The sequence below is a fragment of the Helobdella robusta genome (assembly GCF_000326865.2).
Source record: "Helobdella robusta unplaced genomic scaffold HELROscaffold_9, whole genome shotgun sequence".
In the NCBI taxonomy this organism is placed as follows: Eukaryota; Metazoa; Annelida; class Clitellata; order Rhynchobdellida; family Glossiphoniidae; genus Helobdella; species Helobdella robusta.
Genome location: NW_008705512.1, coordinates 3,925,727 through 3,943,583, shown reverse-complemented (window position 1 = coordinate 3,943,583; position 17,857 = coordinate 3,925,727). Strand labels below are relative to the sequence as shown.

Here is a 17,857-nt window from a genome sequence, read left to right as displayed (position 1 = left end):
TCTTTGTTTATTATTTGTTGTTTTTGTTTGTTTTGTTTTGTTCGTTTGTTTTTTTTGCTTATTAAGAGTTAATAGTTAAGTTTGTCTTCATGGGCTTAAATTTTTTTTGTAAAAGATGCAAAAATAAAAAAAAACACGTACATACATACATAAATATACAAGCACACGCACACACAAACAAACACACATACATACATACACACACACGCAAACAAACTAACAAGCAAACAGACATAACTTATTCACATAAATAGGCGTCTGTTAATATGATCTCATTCTAATTTCTTTCTTCTCCATTATTCTCTTTCTTTTTACTCTTTCTTTTTTTCTCTTTTTATCTCTTTTTCTCTCTCTCTCCTCTCTCTCCTCTCTCTATTTCTTTCTCTCTCTTTTTCTATTCCTCTTTCTTCAAATAAATGTCCTAGTAAAATTTTACAACTAGATATTTTTATAAAGCAAATAGTCAAAAAGAGGACATAAATATTAGGTGGCGAACATTAAAGGTAGTTAAACACGTTTAAACATTTCGTTGCTGGTTGTCGTGGTTTGTTGTAGGAGGAAGGTGTTGTTTTTGTTGTTGTGTTGTTTATTCGTTGTTGTTGTTGCTATTATTGCTGCTACTAGTGTTACTGCTGACAATACTGATTATCACATCATAGCACATCACACAACAACCAGTTAGTTCATTTTACATTACAAAAACAAACACATCTTGTATCATTTCATCGCTTTCAATTAAGGAGTTGCATTAAATTTTGTCATTTTAGCAAATAACGTAAAACATTGTCTCAGTATCCACAACACACACACATACGCACACACTACACATACATACATACACACATACACATATACGCACACACACATCAAAATACAACCATATGGCAAACACACTTACATCATATTACATCAACGACATCAGTAACATTAACAATGCATCACATCAAACAAGCAAAAACAAATAGAAAACAAAAATTGTGTTGTCCCTTAAAACTACACAACATAAAAACACCACACAAAAAAAATCATAAAAAACCCACAACATAAAATACTCCACCACTCAAGCTAACAAACCACATAAACATATCAAATAAAAAAACCAACAAAAAAACCTGCACAAACAACAAAACAAAACAACAAAACACTCCTCATAAACAACACGATCCACCTATTAAACAACAACAAACACTCCTCTTGACGGTCACACCTCGATGATTGCAGACTTTGTATTTTCATCTTCATTTAGCCAAACACGAAACTCTTTCATCCTTATATACGTTACCTATGTGAAAAAAACACTCCTTATACACACTCCACACACCAATACATTCACACCCTTTACATACAAAACGCCTCATTGTGTGTATATATGTATATGTGTGTGTGTTTGTGTGTGTTGTGTTTGTGTGTGTTTTGTGTGTGTGTTGTGTGTGTGTGTGTTTGTGGGTGTGTGGGTGCACGCGTGTGGTGTGGTGTGTGTATGAAGGCATACGTCAGGAGCCAAGTGATTCATCATCTTTTGAAGGTGCACTCTCTTTTAATTTTTCATGTACTTCTTAATTGCAGGATGCACGATGTTCACACTGCTCTTTTAAGTATTCACACAAACAAGAATGTTGTGTGTGTGTGTGTTTTGCAGTACAGTGCAAATACAAAACAAACCCACAAAGAAAGCATAAAGACACTCATAACTATGTGAGATGATACAAGATACAAAACATGATACGTGAGAAGATACAAGACACAAACAAAAACACGAGACAGTATCACTGAGGTTATAAACAACTTTCAATAGAAACTTCACTCCATTTCAAGACAGAAATAAGCTTAAACATTGCGTAAACCATGAACAGATCAGCAAAATATAGACAAACATATACAACCAAAACTACATGACACATGCAGACAAATATTGACATTTATACCCAATGAACTTTAACTCACAAAGCCGAATATATCAAATAATGCATTTCATTGCATCAATTTCTCATTTTTATGTTTCAATCAATAGAGCGAACGAACAAGTGAACAAACAATCAGATGAACAAAAATAGAACGAACGAACATACAATCAAACAAATAACAATAAGACGAACAATCTAACGGACGAATACACAAGCAAACAAACAAACAATCGGACGAACGATCAAAAACAATCAGACAAACAATCAAACGAACGAACGAAGAAACAAACGAACGAACGTTTGATAACAATTTGATAAAATAAACATTGAAGATGGTTAATATCATCTTTTACGATGTTTAAAACCTTATCTAATCATCTGAACAGTTACATAATTCATCATCATCTATTTTTGTATCCTTTAACAATATGTCATAAATTTGTTTCGGGTTCAACAAGCAATTATACAGAAGCACAAACACCTGAACACTCTTATGCCTCCACATCTATTATTAACACACACACACATTCACACACACACACACACATTCACACTTTCACACACACAGACACACACACGCACGCAGTCACACACACGCACGCAGTCACACACACGCACGCAGTCACACACACACACACACACACACATGTGACCATACCAATAGCTAATAAACAAAAATAACCACATCTTAAATAACATATAGTATAAAAATAACCTGAACAAAATGTTATACTTTCATATGTACTGTATGTATACATGTAAATGAAACATATAACACGTACAATATCCACACTACACAGACATATTCACATGCACATGCACAAACATACACATACACAAATATACACAAACATACACATACACATACCAATATACACACACATACAATCGCATACAAACACACAAACGTACAAAAGTACATACACATACAAACGCATCCAAACACACACGTACAGACACGCACAGACACGCACAATCAGACGCAAAAGGACATGATGAAGTTATCGAGACGATCGTTGAGAGCATGTAGTATCACTTGATGCGGCTTGGTACACACTACACACACCTCCGTCCACCAACCATCCACTGATCTTTCGTTTATAAACTTGTCTTTATCAATTGCACTTTTATTCATCCACGTGTTCCTAATTTTTTCAATCTCTCAATTCATTCATTCGTATGTCCAAACACTTTTCCATATCCATTCAACAATTAATCAACCATTTATCCATAAATTCATCCATTTATCCATCTAACCATATATTTTTATGCCTTTTTATTGAGTTACTGAAATTATTTTATTAAGGATTGAAAATTGTTTTATTTTTTTGTTGAATTCTTTAAAAAATTTCAATCTCTGATGATCATCGAAACGTTTCTTCATCTTCTTAGGTAGATCAAATATTCATCAGCTTCCAGGTTACGAATCTTTTGAAACTTCGCGCCAAAATATTAGAAAAAAATTTTTATTTTGAAACTTTGATTACCAATCAGCAAAAAATAAAATGAAACTCTGTGGCGCTACCAGTACATACGTACATGGTTAGGTTAAAAATCTTACTAAGTGTTTACTTATGTGAAACTTACTCATATTTACATGCAAAGTTACATACTAAAGTTTACAAGATAACTTAAACATGTATCCTTGATATCACAAAATAAGTTTTTTACTGTGTTCATATTTGAGTTAATTGAAAACTTCAATTGCGTCTGCAGAAACAAAATTTAACTCCACCAAATGGACATGATAATTTATTCCACAACATCGTTTGACTCTTTGACCTTTAAAGAGTTAAATGGTTTGCGCTGGATTGCTCTTCGTTTTTGCATGTGTGTGTGTGTGTGTGTGTGTGTGTGTGTGTGTGTGTGTGTGTGTGTGTGTGTGTGGTGTTTTTATTTGTTTATTTAAACTAAATAAATAAAAACAAATACAAAATGAAATATTGCTGTACATGAATGATGTATGTTAAGTCAGAAATTATAAACTTAGAGCAGTAATAACAGACTCGACGTGTTGTTAATATATCTCAGAGGTGTTTCATAAATTCGGCAAAATATTATAAATAAATAATAACATATGCAAGTGTGTGTAGTGTGCGCGTGTGTGAGCCTGCAAGTGTTTGTGTGTCCGCGTGTGTGTGTGTGTGGGTGTGCGTGTGGGAGATTGGTTGGTAATATATCTAAAGGGCGACTCATAAATTTTTCAAAATCATATATATCTTCAAGTATATGTATGTGTGTATAGGTGTTTGTGTCTGTGCCTAAGTGTGTGTGTGTGTGTGTGTGTGTGTGTGTGTGTGTGTGTGTGTGTGTGTGTGTGTGTGTGTGTGTGTGTCTGTCTGTCATATAATTAAAAATTTAGAAAAGAATGAAAGAATGTATGGCCAAACTTCCTCGTCACATGCCACCACGCACGGGGCGCGCCAAATTTTTTAAACTTAACGCTAAATAAATATTTCAAGTTTTTTTTTGTTGTCTTTGTTACGTCACGAAATAAATAAAAAAATAAATATAAACAAGAATAATAATAATAAACATAATAATAATAAACATAATAATAATAATACATTTCAGTACTATTAAGAGATAATATTTACAATAACGCTTTAAACAATACTAACAACAAAAAATAACAAGTTCCTCCCTCCCTTGTACGGTTCTTGATATATTTGCAAAAATTTTGTTAGCCATTGCAAAATTTAAAAGCATCAAGATGTAAAGGTGTTAAAACAAAAATAATGATAAGACTGATGCGGAACGAACTTACACAAACACCCAAATAAATTTTCCAATTTTTAAACCTAATAGAAATACATATTTTTTAAATGTTCTTTTGATTTAATACTTTATATATTTGTATATAAAAGTAAAACATACATACCTTATATATATATATAGAGAGAGAAAGAGCCAGATTTGAGGTAGGGTAGGCAGGGATAATGCCCCAAGGCCTTCTTAAAAAAGTGCCTCGTCAAGAATGTTGATGTAACTTTAATTAAATAAAAAATTGCCCGTAAAAAAATCACTGGTTTGGATAGATGGAAAACTGGATGGAAAAAAAATTAGACAATAAAACGACAAAAAATATCCACCAACCCTTGCTACATACAAGCAAATTATCGACATGTCAGCACTAAAGTTAAACCAGTTTGGTTGCTCCGCTAAACAACTTCCAGTCTGCAGATATAATTAAGGGACCTTTGCTAATAACTAAGGGACTTCTATAAATAATTGAGGATTTAGTGGCCCAACCTCATAGTCATTGGCCAGGGACCTCGGCACTGGGAAATCCTACCACTTGCAATAATATATATACATATGTATAATTGTTAAGAATATATATATACATATATATATGTATATATATATATATATATATATATATATATATATATATATATATATATTAATAGGTAATGTAATATTGTCACAGATCCTTTTAACATGTCAATGTCAATGACGATGACGCTCACCTTGATAATGATGATGGCGGTGACGCTGATGATGATGATCTGCAGTAGTCCTCACTCTGTCGGAGCTATGTCTGTAAGAGGAGGTGGGTTTTTTGTGTGGTGTTGATGAATGGATGAATGGATGGATGAATGGATGGATGGATGGATGGATGGATCGATAGATGGATGGATGGATGCATGGATGGATGCATGGATGGATGCATGGATGGATGCATGGATGCATGGATGGATGCATGCATGGATAGATGCATGGATGCATGGATGAATGGATGGATGAATTTAGGGACGAATGGATGGACGAACGATGGATTGAATGAACGAATAGATAAATGAAAAAATAAATGTATATTGGTGAGACAGATGCGGAATTAATAAAGGACCATGAATACATACTTCCCTATTTCAATTTCGAATTTGATTGATTTGCTAATTAGAAAATACATTGATAAATGGTTACTTTAAATCGTGCGTGTGTGTGTCTGTGTATGTGTCTGCCTCTCTGTCTGTGTGTGTGTATGTGTGTGTGCGTGTGTATGTTTGCAGCTCTTCCGTTTTTGCATTTTTATGCGCTCAAACAAAGCCATAAAATATGCTAACAATACATTGGTTTCTACGACGAAATATTTTCACTGGTAATTAAAGTGAAGATTGAAAAGTTTTTCATTCTTTCTTATTTTCCCAGTTAAAATTTGAATCCTGTTAAAAACCAAAAATAAAATTCCCCCAGCGTGTGGGTGAAGATACAATTGTGTGGCGGGATTACCCGCAAATGTTCATTTCAATGTGTGTGTTAAACTCATCAGCGCTATTTACTTAATACAAAACTTTATTTTGCATAAAATGCAAACATTATATACATAAATACATTAAGATATACAATGTATACAAACATTTGAACATACAATGCCCAACAAAATTAGAAGAACATGCAAAACAATATACCGACATCAAAACATGCAATATACAAAAAACATTCAAACATACAAAGTAATATACAAACGTCACAACATAGGGTATACAAAAAACGTCTAAACATACAATATACAACAAAAATATTTGCATACCATCACGTAAAAAGCTATTGTAACAACAATCAAACCAAAAAAAATGCAAAAATAAGTTTATTTAAAAAATCAAAAAGGTTAGAAATTTGAAAATTGTAAACAACCATGAGCCAACAAGTTTAGACCCTAACAACATCGAGACAACCGTATCTTTAATTTAATAATATCTAAAAAAAAGTTGAATAAAAACATTAAGGCTAGTATAGAAAATTAATTTTAAAATATGCAAATAGGTGAAATATTTAAATTTTAATCTTCTATCACCGATTACGACAACATTCAGTAGTAACATTCTCAAAAGCACGTAATGCGTAAACTAAACAGTCCTAAAAACAATATCCATCAAATTTAAAAAGGGCAACGAGTAGCTTTGTGCTATTGACACCGGATTCGAACTCAGAGACATCTCCTACTAATAAAGGAGTACGATGATTCACGAGTACACACACACACACACACAGTTAAAAACACATACACATTCTCTCTTTCTCTTTCTCTTTCTCTCTCTCTCTCTCTCTCTCTTTCTCTCTAAACATGTAAACTTTCTTCAAAAACCACACTAAAGAGTAAATTGACAAAAAAAAGACGAACAAATCCAATTAATCCACTGTCCACCCATCCTTCCATTTGAAACAGCAGACGGCCTGAAAGCGACCAGCCAGCAGCAGCAGCAGCACAACCTGGAGAAGAGGGGTCACAAATTCATCGGCAAGAGAAACATCATGGATCCGCTGACGATTCAAAGTTTCGAGGAGGACGAATATAATGATCATCCAGAAAGGGAACTGGTCAAGAGAGAACTGGTCAAGAGAGGAAGAATGTACATCGGTAACCTTTTTTTGGCATATTTTTATTTCAATTATTTGATTTTCATTTGTTTTCTTTAGTCAGATTTATCCCAGAAAATAATAAAAATTCATCTAAAACGAAATTTTTTTAAGAGATAGAAATTGACAGCTTTTTCATTTAATTCAACAAAAAAAACCCACACTTACTACTAAATTTTTAAAACCACACCCAGGCAAAAGAGAAGCAAACCCCAGTTGGTACGAAGTGACCGAGTCGGAGAAGATTCAAAATGACCAACCGACGAACAACAGACACGGTTGGGCCAGCATTTTTTACGAAGACAAACCATTCAAGAGGTAATTTTTCTTCGTAATGCATACTGACCACTGACCATTATGACGTTTTCTGGTATCATTTTGTAACATCCGGATTCAGCCGTTGGTTTAAACGTACGAGTGTTCGGACCGAAAAGATACAAAATAAAATATTGATCTATTCTTTCCTTGATTCTTAGGACATTTTTTTTCTAAAAATTCAATCACTCAGTCAATTAGTTTATAAAGCGCTATTTCCGCGATGTTCAACAGCTCTCCTCAAGGAATTTGGCAAACAGATGGGTCTTGAAATCCGCCCTGAACTTCATAAGTTATGGAGAAGTAGTCAGAGAAATTAGGTATAAATTCGTAAAAAAAAAACTATTTTTTGTAACTATAATTAAAAAAAGAACAATTTTTAAAATAAAAAGTGAAAATATTAATTAAAAAAAAATAGAAAAATATTTTTGGGAAAAAAGTTGCGTGCATTTGAGTGTGCGTATCATCATCGTATGTAAGAAAGGAGGATGGCCAGAAGATGAGCATGTTGATTTGATTGCGTAGGAAAGAACCATCTGGTGACATTTCATTATTCTTCTGCCGGCTTGATTTATCCTGTTTCGCTTTTTTGTTATTAGATTTCCGATAATTTATTTATTTTTCATTTTGTTATCTTCTTTCATTCTATTATAATCGCACTCCTAAGCGCTTTAACTTGTTGGATTAATACTCTTTGAGTGTGATTAACAGGCCTCTACCACAAATTTTGTTTGGCTGATATTGAAAAAAAAACCTTTTAAAAAAAATAAAAATTTATATCTCGCAAGAAAGATAATTTATTAATTTATCCATCACAGATCTGTTGACGTTGATTCTATGTACGAAACTCTAGATGGCGCTGTTGATTCCGATGACGTCAGATCATCAAAGAGAGGCAGACCCTACATTGGCTGAATCAATTTTGACGTAATAACTCATGAATGTTAATTGATAAATAAAATAATTAATTAATTAAGCTATTAACATTAATATCGTTAATTGTTTCTATTTTATTGTTTTGGAAGTTTGAAGTTATTTTAGATAGTCGTTAGTTAAGCGTTGTGTTTATATCTCGTGAATAGTGGAAGAAAAAAATTGAAGAATAAAGAGGCTTTCTTCCACTATCGTTGCGTTATGTCCATTTCAATTTCTCGAAAATTACTCTGACAGTTTTGTGATGAATAACACTCAATAGCCGACTTTACAAGAAATAAAACTGAAAAAAAGGAAAATTTAATTTTTTGGCTTAAGCTAAAATTAATATCTGTCCACTTTTTTGACCAAAACGCAATAAAATTTAAATTGTCTTACATTGTTTTTTATTTCTGGAAAATGGTTTTCCTTACTTAGGTATGCCTTCATCACGTGCAAAAGTTGGTGTTTCACGTTTACCTTCACACCAACAAATTATGTGAAAGATACACAGCCAACTATGTGAAAGATACATTTAAAACAAAATTTCCAGCATAACCAACATATTCTATCAAATCATACGCAGTCGCAAATGGCGCCACTGAAAATATTTCTTTTCGTTCATTCACTCAAAAATAATCGCTCGAGTATTTCGCGGTAATCCAAATTTTTCTAAACTATTTAATGGTTCGATCGTTTTAATGGAAATGACTTACATATATACACCAGCTTAGAGTTGTTCAATAAACATACAAAACAACCCGGCAAGGAACGAGTAGTGTATCTTCTAAATGTCTTCCACATGAGACGCAAAATTAATTTTATTCTCTGGTCGATCTAATCCAGATCGTATAAATTTGAAGAGGAGAGCAGCGTAACAGAAAATTAAAGAGAAATAGAAAGATAGATATCAACCTGACGTAGTGAAGTCGCGATGGGATGGCCACTGGTGGTCGATGAGGCGAGTTCACTCCGATAAGAAACTACACGCAATGTTGCACGGTCAATAGCCGCATTTTTCACAGTTGGGATTGTTCTGTAGCCTAGTTTTAACGTCGTTAACGCTCAACTTCATTAATTTGCGCGTTACGAGAAATCATCACCAACAGCTCGCAGTTACTATCGACAATTAGCGTGCAATCAACATTAAATCATAGAACATGCGGATCAGTAAAAAACGAATTTAAGCCGCATCGTTCGTTCGTAGCATCTATAAACATTCGTGAAATAGAAATAACTTTAACAAGTCGCAACACGTAGAAACGTCCCCAACACATTCCATGGTGTCTTCTCGCAGTTAGAAGTCTAATTAATAAGATGTCGTCATCTTAAAAAAATGCGCGGAAATAAAAAAAATTTACCCCGTTACGATGGGATTGTCGATATGACGTGAAGATACGGCGGGCATGTTTTCCAATCAGAACAATTGAACGATAAACAACTAACTAATTGTTCATTGATTGGTTGGTTGGTATAACTTTAATAACGTTTGAAACTTGCATTCAACTTACAAACAACACTTTAAGGCAAAATTTCAAAAAGTTAAAAACGAAACAACTTTAACAGGAGAAATTAGTCTGTCATTTACAGCCATAAGAAAATTTCAGAAAGATATCATCAATTTTTAAACAATTACAAATATTCCTAAATTAATGATATAACAAAATCGCATTACAATGAAAAAATGAAGGTATTGGAAAGAATATGAAGGTATGGGGGATATGACGGGGTATGAGAGGGTGTGAGATTGTTATCGGATGGCCTTGGGAACATCATCAAGGTGGTTGATCTTGTGGTGGTCGGCTGGGTTGGCCCTGGCTTCGTACGTTGCTAAGGTGATTTCCTGGCGACGAAACTGTGGTTGAATGGGAAGTTTTAGTAACGTTAAATCTGTTTAAATTATTGTTAAACAACTTTGGCTTTGCTTAGCGTTAAAACCATTTAAATTTCAATGGCTATAGCAGACGTATGTCACTGCAAACAGATCACATAAAATTGAAATAAGAAACAAGCTGCTCAGAATAGTTACTCGCCTAAAAAACATAACCAAATAAATTGAAAATTTGCCAAAAACATAAAAAACAAACAAACTAAACCATATTCTTAAATGAATCTTTGAAACACCAACCATGAAAAGAAACCAAAAATCAAAAAGAACATAGTTATAGAAAATAATTTAAAAATGAAACACATGAACCAGCCAGACACCTCTGTGAAATCGCCCTTGAGACCAATGTAGTAAATTTTCGTTGTTTCCGCTCCAAAATTTGTTGGAAAGTAAATACTGAGATGGCTGATTGAACTGAAACGTGTGGCTCTTCAGTTGGTAAACAAATTTAATGGTGAGGATAAAATTAAATAAAAACTTTTCTTGAAAGTTTCTTCATAAACATTTATTGTTTCATTTAACAAAATTGGAAAATTTTTACGTTAGGTAAAATTTAATTATAAAAAAGAGAGGAATCAAAAAAAACCTGATTTCGTATTCAGCACTTCCATCGTAATCCTTGACCAGTTCGAACTCCTGGTCAGCCTCGCCAAGACCATCATCAAATGTCATACTTGGACGATTTTTAAACCTTTGTGTGTCGCATTCAAATTATTGATTAAAGTGAAATAAGTTCTTTAATAGATAAGATTTATAAAAATTCATTTCAGTACATTAAGCAGATGACTAGCACAAACAGCTAAATCTATAAAGCTAATTGTTACACCTGATAAAAGCAAAGATTGATAAACAACTAAGAGCAAATATTAACTGACAATAGCCCAAACTGCCAGCCAGCAACAGAGCAGCAAACTGCCTTTAATACTAACAGCTTAACTGATTTGGGATGCTGGCCTTCTTCCCCTCCAATGACAATCATCCCTTTCAGTCTGATGCAGCCTGTGAACCTTGGAAATTCGTTACAAAATTATTTGATTCCAATTTGAACTCATAAGGCATACACACCCACACATAAATAAACAGACATAGACATATACACACACAAATACATACATGAAAATACACAAATTTTAACTAAAATGAACAAATTATGTTTCAACTATCATATAGGTAGATGTATAGATAGAATAAAGATAAAGAGGCACTTTTCACTACTAACGGTATGTTGAATAATAACTCTTGGTCGACATCACTTTCAACAAACTGCAAAACGAGATAAAATTAACATGCAAATGAATTTAAAAGTTATGAGCAAGCTCTCTAAAAAATGTACAGTAGTTTCATTTAATTAATTCTAATCATTTCATTTCACCATACATACATTAATAATAATATTGATGACTCATTATCAATCAATGAATGACAACAACATACCTTGGACCTGTCTGTCCTCTCGTGCCAAGCCTTGAAAACCAGTCTGCCGGACTCGTCGACGGCCTCGTTCAGGCACTGAACTTTGTAGATGTCAATTTTTGAGTAGAGGCTGTACAAATTTCCCCTATCCTGGGTTTCATCTTCCTCTGTGTGCTCACAAGAACAGCCACAATGCTGACCATGAGGATGATTGTGACCGGACATTCTTCGCCAATTTTTCAATTAAAGCAATTTAGTTTAGTTTATAGTTAGTTAAGAGGAACTATTTAGTTCGGGAGTTAAATTAAAAGTTAGGAGAAACAAATCCTTTAAATTTAAAATAGAAATCAAATAATGAATGAGTTTACTTTTATAATTTTAAAAGTTGTCTAACGCTTAACTTGTCAGATAATTAATAAGTCCATTAGTTAATAACATTTCGAGTGAAAATATTGTTAAAATATGACATTTTTAATATATATATAAATTGAAATTACATTTTGATAAACAAAATTTTAATACGCATTTAATTACATTAGTTATATCATGCTATCAGGCATTTCTTTTAAACTTTAACTTTCTTGAATTCAATAATAAATTATAAAACATTATATTTAAAATTAAATAAAACATACTATAACATATTAAATTTAATCATTAATAAGCGTTTTAAAAAATTTAAATAAATCAAATAATAAAACGCTTTTACTTGTACCATTTTTGTACACATCTTTAAAAAAATGGAGTTTGTTTTGATTTCAGATTTAATAATTCATTAAAAATATCGATAATGTTGATGTGATTGGCAAGGTAGCTAATATTATTTAATAACTGTAATTTTTGACAATTAATTTTTTTAAGTTAAAACTTATTTGTTGAAATTTGCGATAATGTTAACCTAGGAGAGACCCATCAGAATATCATTCACAATTTTTTTTTATTTTCAATATATTTGCATGGTAAATCTAAACAACATCAACATTTATTCTCAAATTAGTTGCGTTAACCATCAGAATGAGCAGAGAAAATGGCACCGGACAGCCGTTTCGGGTTTTCTTTACGATTAAAAAATGCTTGATTGATGGAATAAAAAGTCGAATATTCACTAACACCGACCATTTATTAAGCATGGGTGTCCTGACTCTCAAAATAGCCGACAATGTTTTTCTGAATGCCGGTGACCTTGGCCTTGGAACCAGTCGATGTTCTAACAGACATTTGTTGAAGTCAGAAGATCGACTTAATGCTTCAACCCCACTCTCTTCTTCAACAACATCGTCACCATCATTACTATCGTCATTTATGCCCTTGAATAAATCTTCACCAGATATTGATAGTGATGTACTACATGATGTTAAGCGCCCAAAAATGATTGATTCAAATGGTTCCGCTAATACTCCATTAGAAAATTTAATTCAAACCAAGTTGGATGAACACCACAACATGCTTCAGAAGTCCACATCGCTTGGCAATGTAAATGTTAGTAATAACAACAGTAACATCATTATAGAACCAGCCACTACAACTGCCATTGACAACAACATTAACAACATTGTCACCCAAAACACTGGCACCAATCCTGGGTTCCAGCAACAAAAAGATAGCATGGATGTTTCAACATCGGTTCTATCCATTCAATGTCCTTCTCGCAAGGAAGATGGTATGTTCATGCCTGAACGAGCAGAGTTTCATCATGCTTCTGATCTGTCTAGGGTCAAATACAATGCCAGCAACAATTTTATTCACAACAGCAACAACAATAACTTAATCTCACACCACACAAATAACTTTCATGCTAGTAGCAAAAATTTGAACTGCTATAATGAACAAAACATGATGATGCCACCTAAAATTCGACAACCCAAAAGAAGAAAATCTCAAAATGATTACGTGCTACTAAAACAACAACAGCAGCAACAAGCAACATTACAACAATCCACACTGCAGCAACAACATTTATACAATTTTACATCGCCATCCCCACAGCAACAGTTATTGCACCGACAGCATTACAGAATGATAAACAACAGCAGCAACAACACTTTCAATAACCAGCAGGCCTACGTAGGCAAGCACTCTCCCACTAAATCATCAGGCAACACCTACAAGACATTTCAACATCAACAATACCACAACAGCAGTCCGTATATGTCTCAGGGGGTCCGACAGCACATGTATCCGTACCAGCTCACCAGCAACAACACTATTCCCAACCATTTTAGGAACAGCATGAAGCACGAGGAAGCTTACTATAATCAGGAGTTCATAGAACATCCATACCACCACCAAAATCAACTTCAGTTCCGTCAACACCATCACCATCTTCAACCCCCTAACCTCGAACACCCTGCTCGGTTTGGCCATCCTTATGCCATGGATGGTGCATTCATTCATGCACACATGCACTCTCCAACACAGCAACACCAACAACAATTTCAGCAACAACTACACCAGGAGCAGCAAATGTGTTTTGCTGCAAAAAATGAAAGTTTTTATAACCACAGAGAGGTCGTAGAGGAAGAGTTCATCATCAAATCTCTTGACCACCATCAACACCATTATCATCATCAGCAGCAACAGCATCAGCAACATTTACATCAACAACCACAACACCTTTCCAATTACCAACTTGATCTACCAATCACTGAACTGCCAGCTAAGCTCAATGAAATGAACACTCTATCATCTTCAACTTCGACTGCATTAGAAACGTCATCAACTTCATCATCATCTTTATTCTCAACATCAACAACGACATCTACTGATAATTCATCATTGTTGTCATCATCAACAACAGCAACAACAACATTGTCAACAACAACAGCCACACTAGACAACAATGTTGATTGCATAGAAAGGTTCATAAATTCCAATGAAGACCTTGACCTTTCCGATTGCCTGGATGACCTTGACGACCTTCTGGACTTTGATGTGGACCTCCCCGAAGACTTCTGCCCTCAACTTGCAGATTGTTGTGACAACAACATCACTGGTGATGATGTGATTAATGATGACGTCATGGCTGATGACAACAACAACAATGTCATTAGTGATCACAACAACAATGTTCTCATCTACAATTCAAATGACAATGAAAGAAGTTCAACTGCCATCAATAACATCAACAACAACAACAAAGATAACAGCAATAACAGCACTGTTGACAAAAATTTGGTTAGTAATAAGGATGATAGATCAAACTGTGCTAAGAATAATCACCACCATGCCTACAACATCAGCGACAGCAGTGATCAGATTAATAAACACACTAACATCAACAACAACAACAAAAACACTAATACTAACGAAAACAATTCTACCAACGACAAAAATACCAACGACAACAACAACACTTCATATAGAGGCAATAGTTCAGCTAACAACAACAGCATCAACACTAGAACTACAACATCGTCATTTTCATATTTCATAGCATCACCGCCCTCTACAGCTTCAGCAACTGGAACAACAATTACTAATGATGACAAAATTATCTATACTTATAGTAATAATGACCTTAGAAACATTAACAAGAATGTTTCTGGCAACCTTAGAAATCCCTGCAACACTACTACTACTACTAATAACCTTAACAGCATTAATGCTGACATTAAAATCAATAACACAAGAACAAACATCAACAACATTAATTATAACAACAGCAGCAGCAGCTTTCCTAACAACAAAATCACCAACAGCAATGCCAATTTATCCAATAGGAGCAGAAAGTTTTCAAAATTGGGACACCAAAACAGTAGCAGTTGCAACACCACCAACAACATCAACAGTGATAAAACCAACAACAAGCTGACAAAATCACATCCTGTTCCAAAACAATTTGATGCCATTAAAATTTTTTCAAATGACAGTATCAACGCCAGCAACAACAGCGTTAAGAACAATAACATCAACAAAAATTACAACAGAACCTTCAGCCATCCAGCAAATCAGAGCAACATGCACACGGATTACAACAACGAAAGAGGAGGAAGAGCAAAAAGAAGACTCTCCTCCCCATCTCCTGACATCAATGATGACGTCATTCTCATCAAAAACGACAGCAACAATGTTTTTAGTGTTAGAAACAGCAGCAGCAGTAACATTAACAACATCAATAACAATGTCTACAGTTCTAGATTAAAATCCAATAGGTTTTTAAACAAAGTTTTTCAATCTGCCACTAATTTTGCTTACAGCAATGATAATAACATCAACAAAGGCAGCTATGACAACATCAGCAACTCTGGCAGCAGTAGTAATACTAACAGCAAATTGTTGCTAACATCTGAGGTACCTTTTTCTTCTTCTTCTTCATCTTCAACCAATCCTAAAAGTAGTTTAAAGAAAGTTGAAAAGATTAAAACTTGCGTCAACAACAACAACAGCAGCAGCAGCAGTTGTATTAGCAATGATGGTGTTATTATCAACAGCAACAACAACAATAACAAAAATAACAATTTCAACAAGAATTTTGTTTCTAGGACTTCGTGGACTAACCCAAAAGTAAGCCTAATGAGACTTGATGAAAATTCAAACAACAACAACAGCAGCAATAACCACACTATAAATACACATGCGGTTAATTGTAACAGCAATAACAGATATAACAACAACAACAACAATAATAATAATAATAATAAATATGATTCTCCACCAATCACTATGAGGCCTAAAAGGAGAAAGGTTAACATAATAGAAGATGATGATGATGAGTATCGAGTTGGTGACGTCACTGATGACGTCAAGTCCTTGAGACGTAATGACGATGATGATGGTGATGATAACAATGATAATGTGAATGATGACGATGACGATATTATTATGACTGCAACAACGTTTCCAAGTCACACTTCGAAACGAAAACAGCAGCAGCAGTCCCAGTTTGAATCAACGTCATCTCTGCTGTTAGAATGCAGCAATGACGATGACGACGATGACGTCATCATTGGAACGGCTGGTGACGATGACAACAACGACGATGATGACGTTGATTTCATCGAGCAGGACAACGGTAGTAAACATGAGACTGATGATTATGACGATGATGACGTAACTATGCCGAGTCATGCTACCAACCCGATGAAGAAGTTTCAAAACTCAAAGGCGTACAAATCAACAAAACCAGCAACGAAAACCTCACAACAAAAGCGACAAAAAACGACAACAGCAACGACGACGACAACTACAAAATCGCCGACGACATTAATTTCACCAGCCAAGCAATTGCAACAGTCATCATCTTCACCACCACTGTCTTCATCACCGTCACTGCCCGATGATGACGCTTGCAGTGGCAAAACGCCGTCATCCTCATCGTCGTCGTCATCAGGGATTCAGATTTCCTCCCCGAACTGGACTTCGGATGCCAGCGGACCCCAGGGACTCGAATACTTCATGCCGCGAACGAATGCTGTCGTCTTGTCAACACAATCTACTGCTCAAGTTTTATATGTTGGTCTTATTTCTTTCCCATATTTTTCTCTTTCTTCAAATTTCTTGAGGAAGTGCATTTTTAAAAGTTTAGAATGAGGATGTGAATCTTTTAAAGTTTAGTATGTTATTTTTAATGTAAACGTTAAAAGTAGCGTCAAACTAAAACAGGAATTTTGGTTTTTAGCCTAGTCTCAAGTTAATGTGCATGCAATGATATTTAAAATATCAATAGTAAGTAATAATATTTGAATTTTTTAGAAACAGCTTGTACTCAGTTAAATTATAACTGATTCAGCACGTACATAATAATTGTAACTTTAATTTACAGACTTCTTGATGAATAGATACACAATCAGGTGGACGTGTGGATTCCTGACTGGTTATGCTGGCCTTCGTAAATATGACGTCATCTTCATCATCTTACTAATCATCAACGTTATCTAGCATTTTGGCTTTATCATTTATGATTTATAGATCAATTTGTTTGAGTGTGTTTTCATTTTCATGGTCTCCTCCCTATATATATACTATCTTTATCATCGTTATTATTATTATTACTATTATTATTATTATTATTATTATTATTATTATTATTATTATTATTATTATTATTATTATTATTGCTACT

At 34.1% G+C, this 17,857-nt stretch overlaps 2 protein-coding genes across 2 annotated transcripts; one reads left to right on the top strand and one right to left on the bottom strand.

Annotated features, from left to right (window-relative positions):
• Nucleotides 1–9,941: 9,941 nt before the first annotated feature.
• HELRODRAFT_108687 (hypothetical protein) lies at nt 9,942–12,154 on the bottom strand. Its single transcript, XM_009033275.1, has 6 exons — nt 11,818–12,154; nt 11,603–11,646; nt 11,313–11,390; nt 10,970–11,074; nt 10,704–10,812; nt 9,942–10,350 (listed from the first exon to the last, which is right to left on the bottom strand). Exons 1-6 carry the CDS (start codon nt 12,019–12,021, stop codon nt 10,246–10,248), a joined length of 645 nt encoding a protein of 214 aa, XP_009031523.1. The 5' UTR covers nt 12,022–12,154; the 3' UTR covers nt 9,942–10,245.
• A 656-nt stretch (nt 12,155–12,810) lies between these two features.
• HELRODRAFT_166317 (hypothetical protein) lies at nt 12,811–17,325 on the top strand (the record flags this gene model as incomplete). The annotated part of the gene is made up of 1 exon (XM_009033274.1): nt 12,811–17,325. The coding sequence occupies one exon, from the start codon at nt 12,811–12,813 to the stop codon at nt 17,323–17,325; it is 4,515 nt and encodes a 1,504-aa protein (XP_009031522.1).
• Between the last annotated feature and the right edge of the window lie 532 nt (nt 17,326–17,857).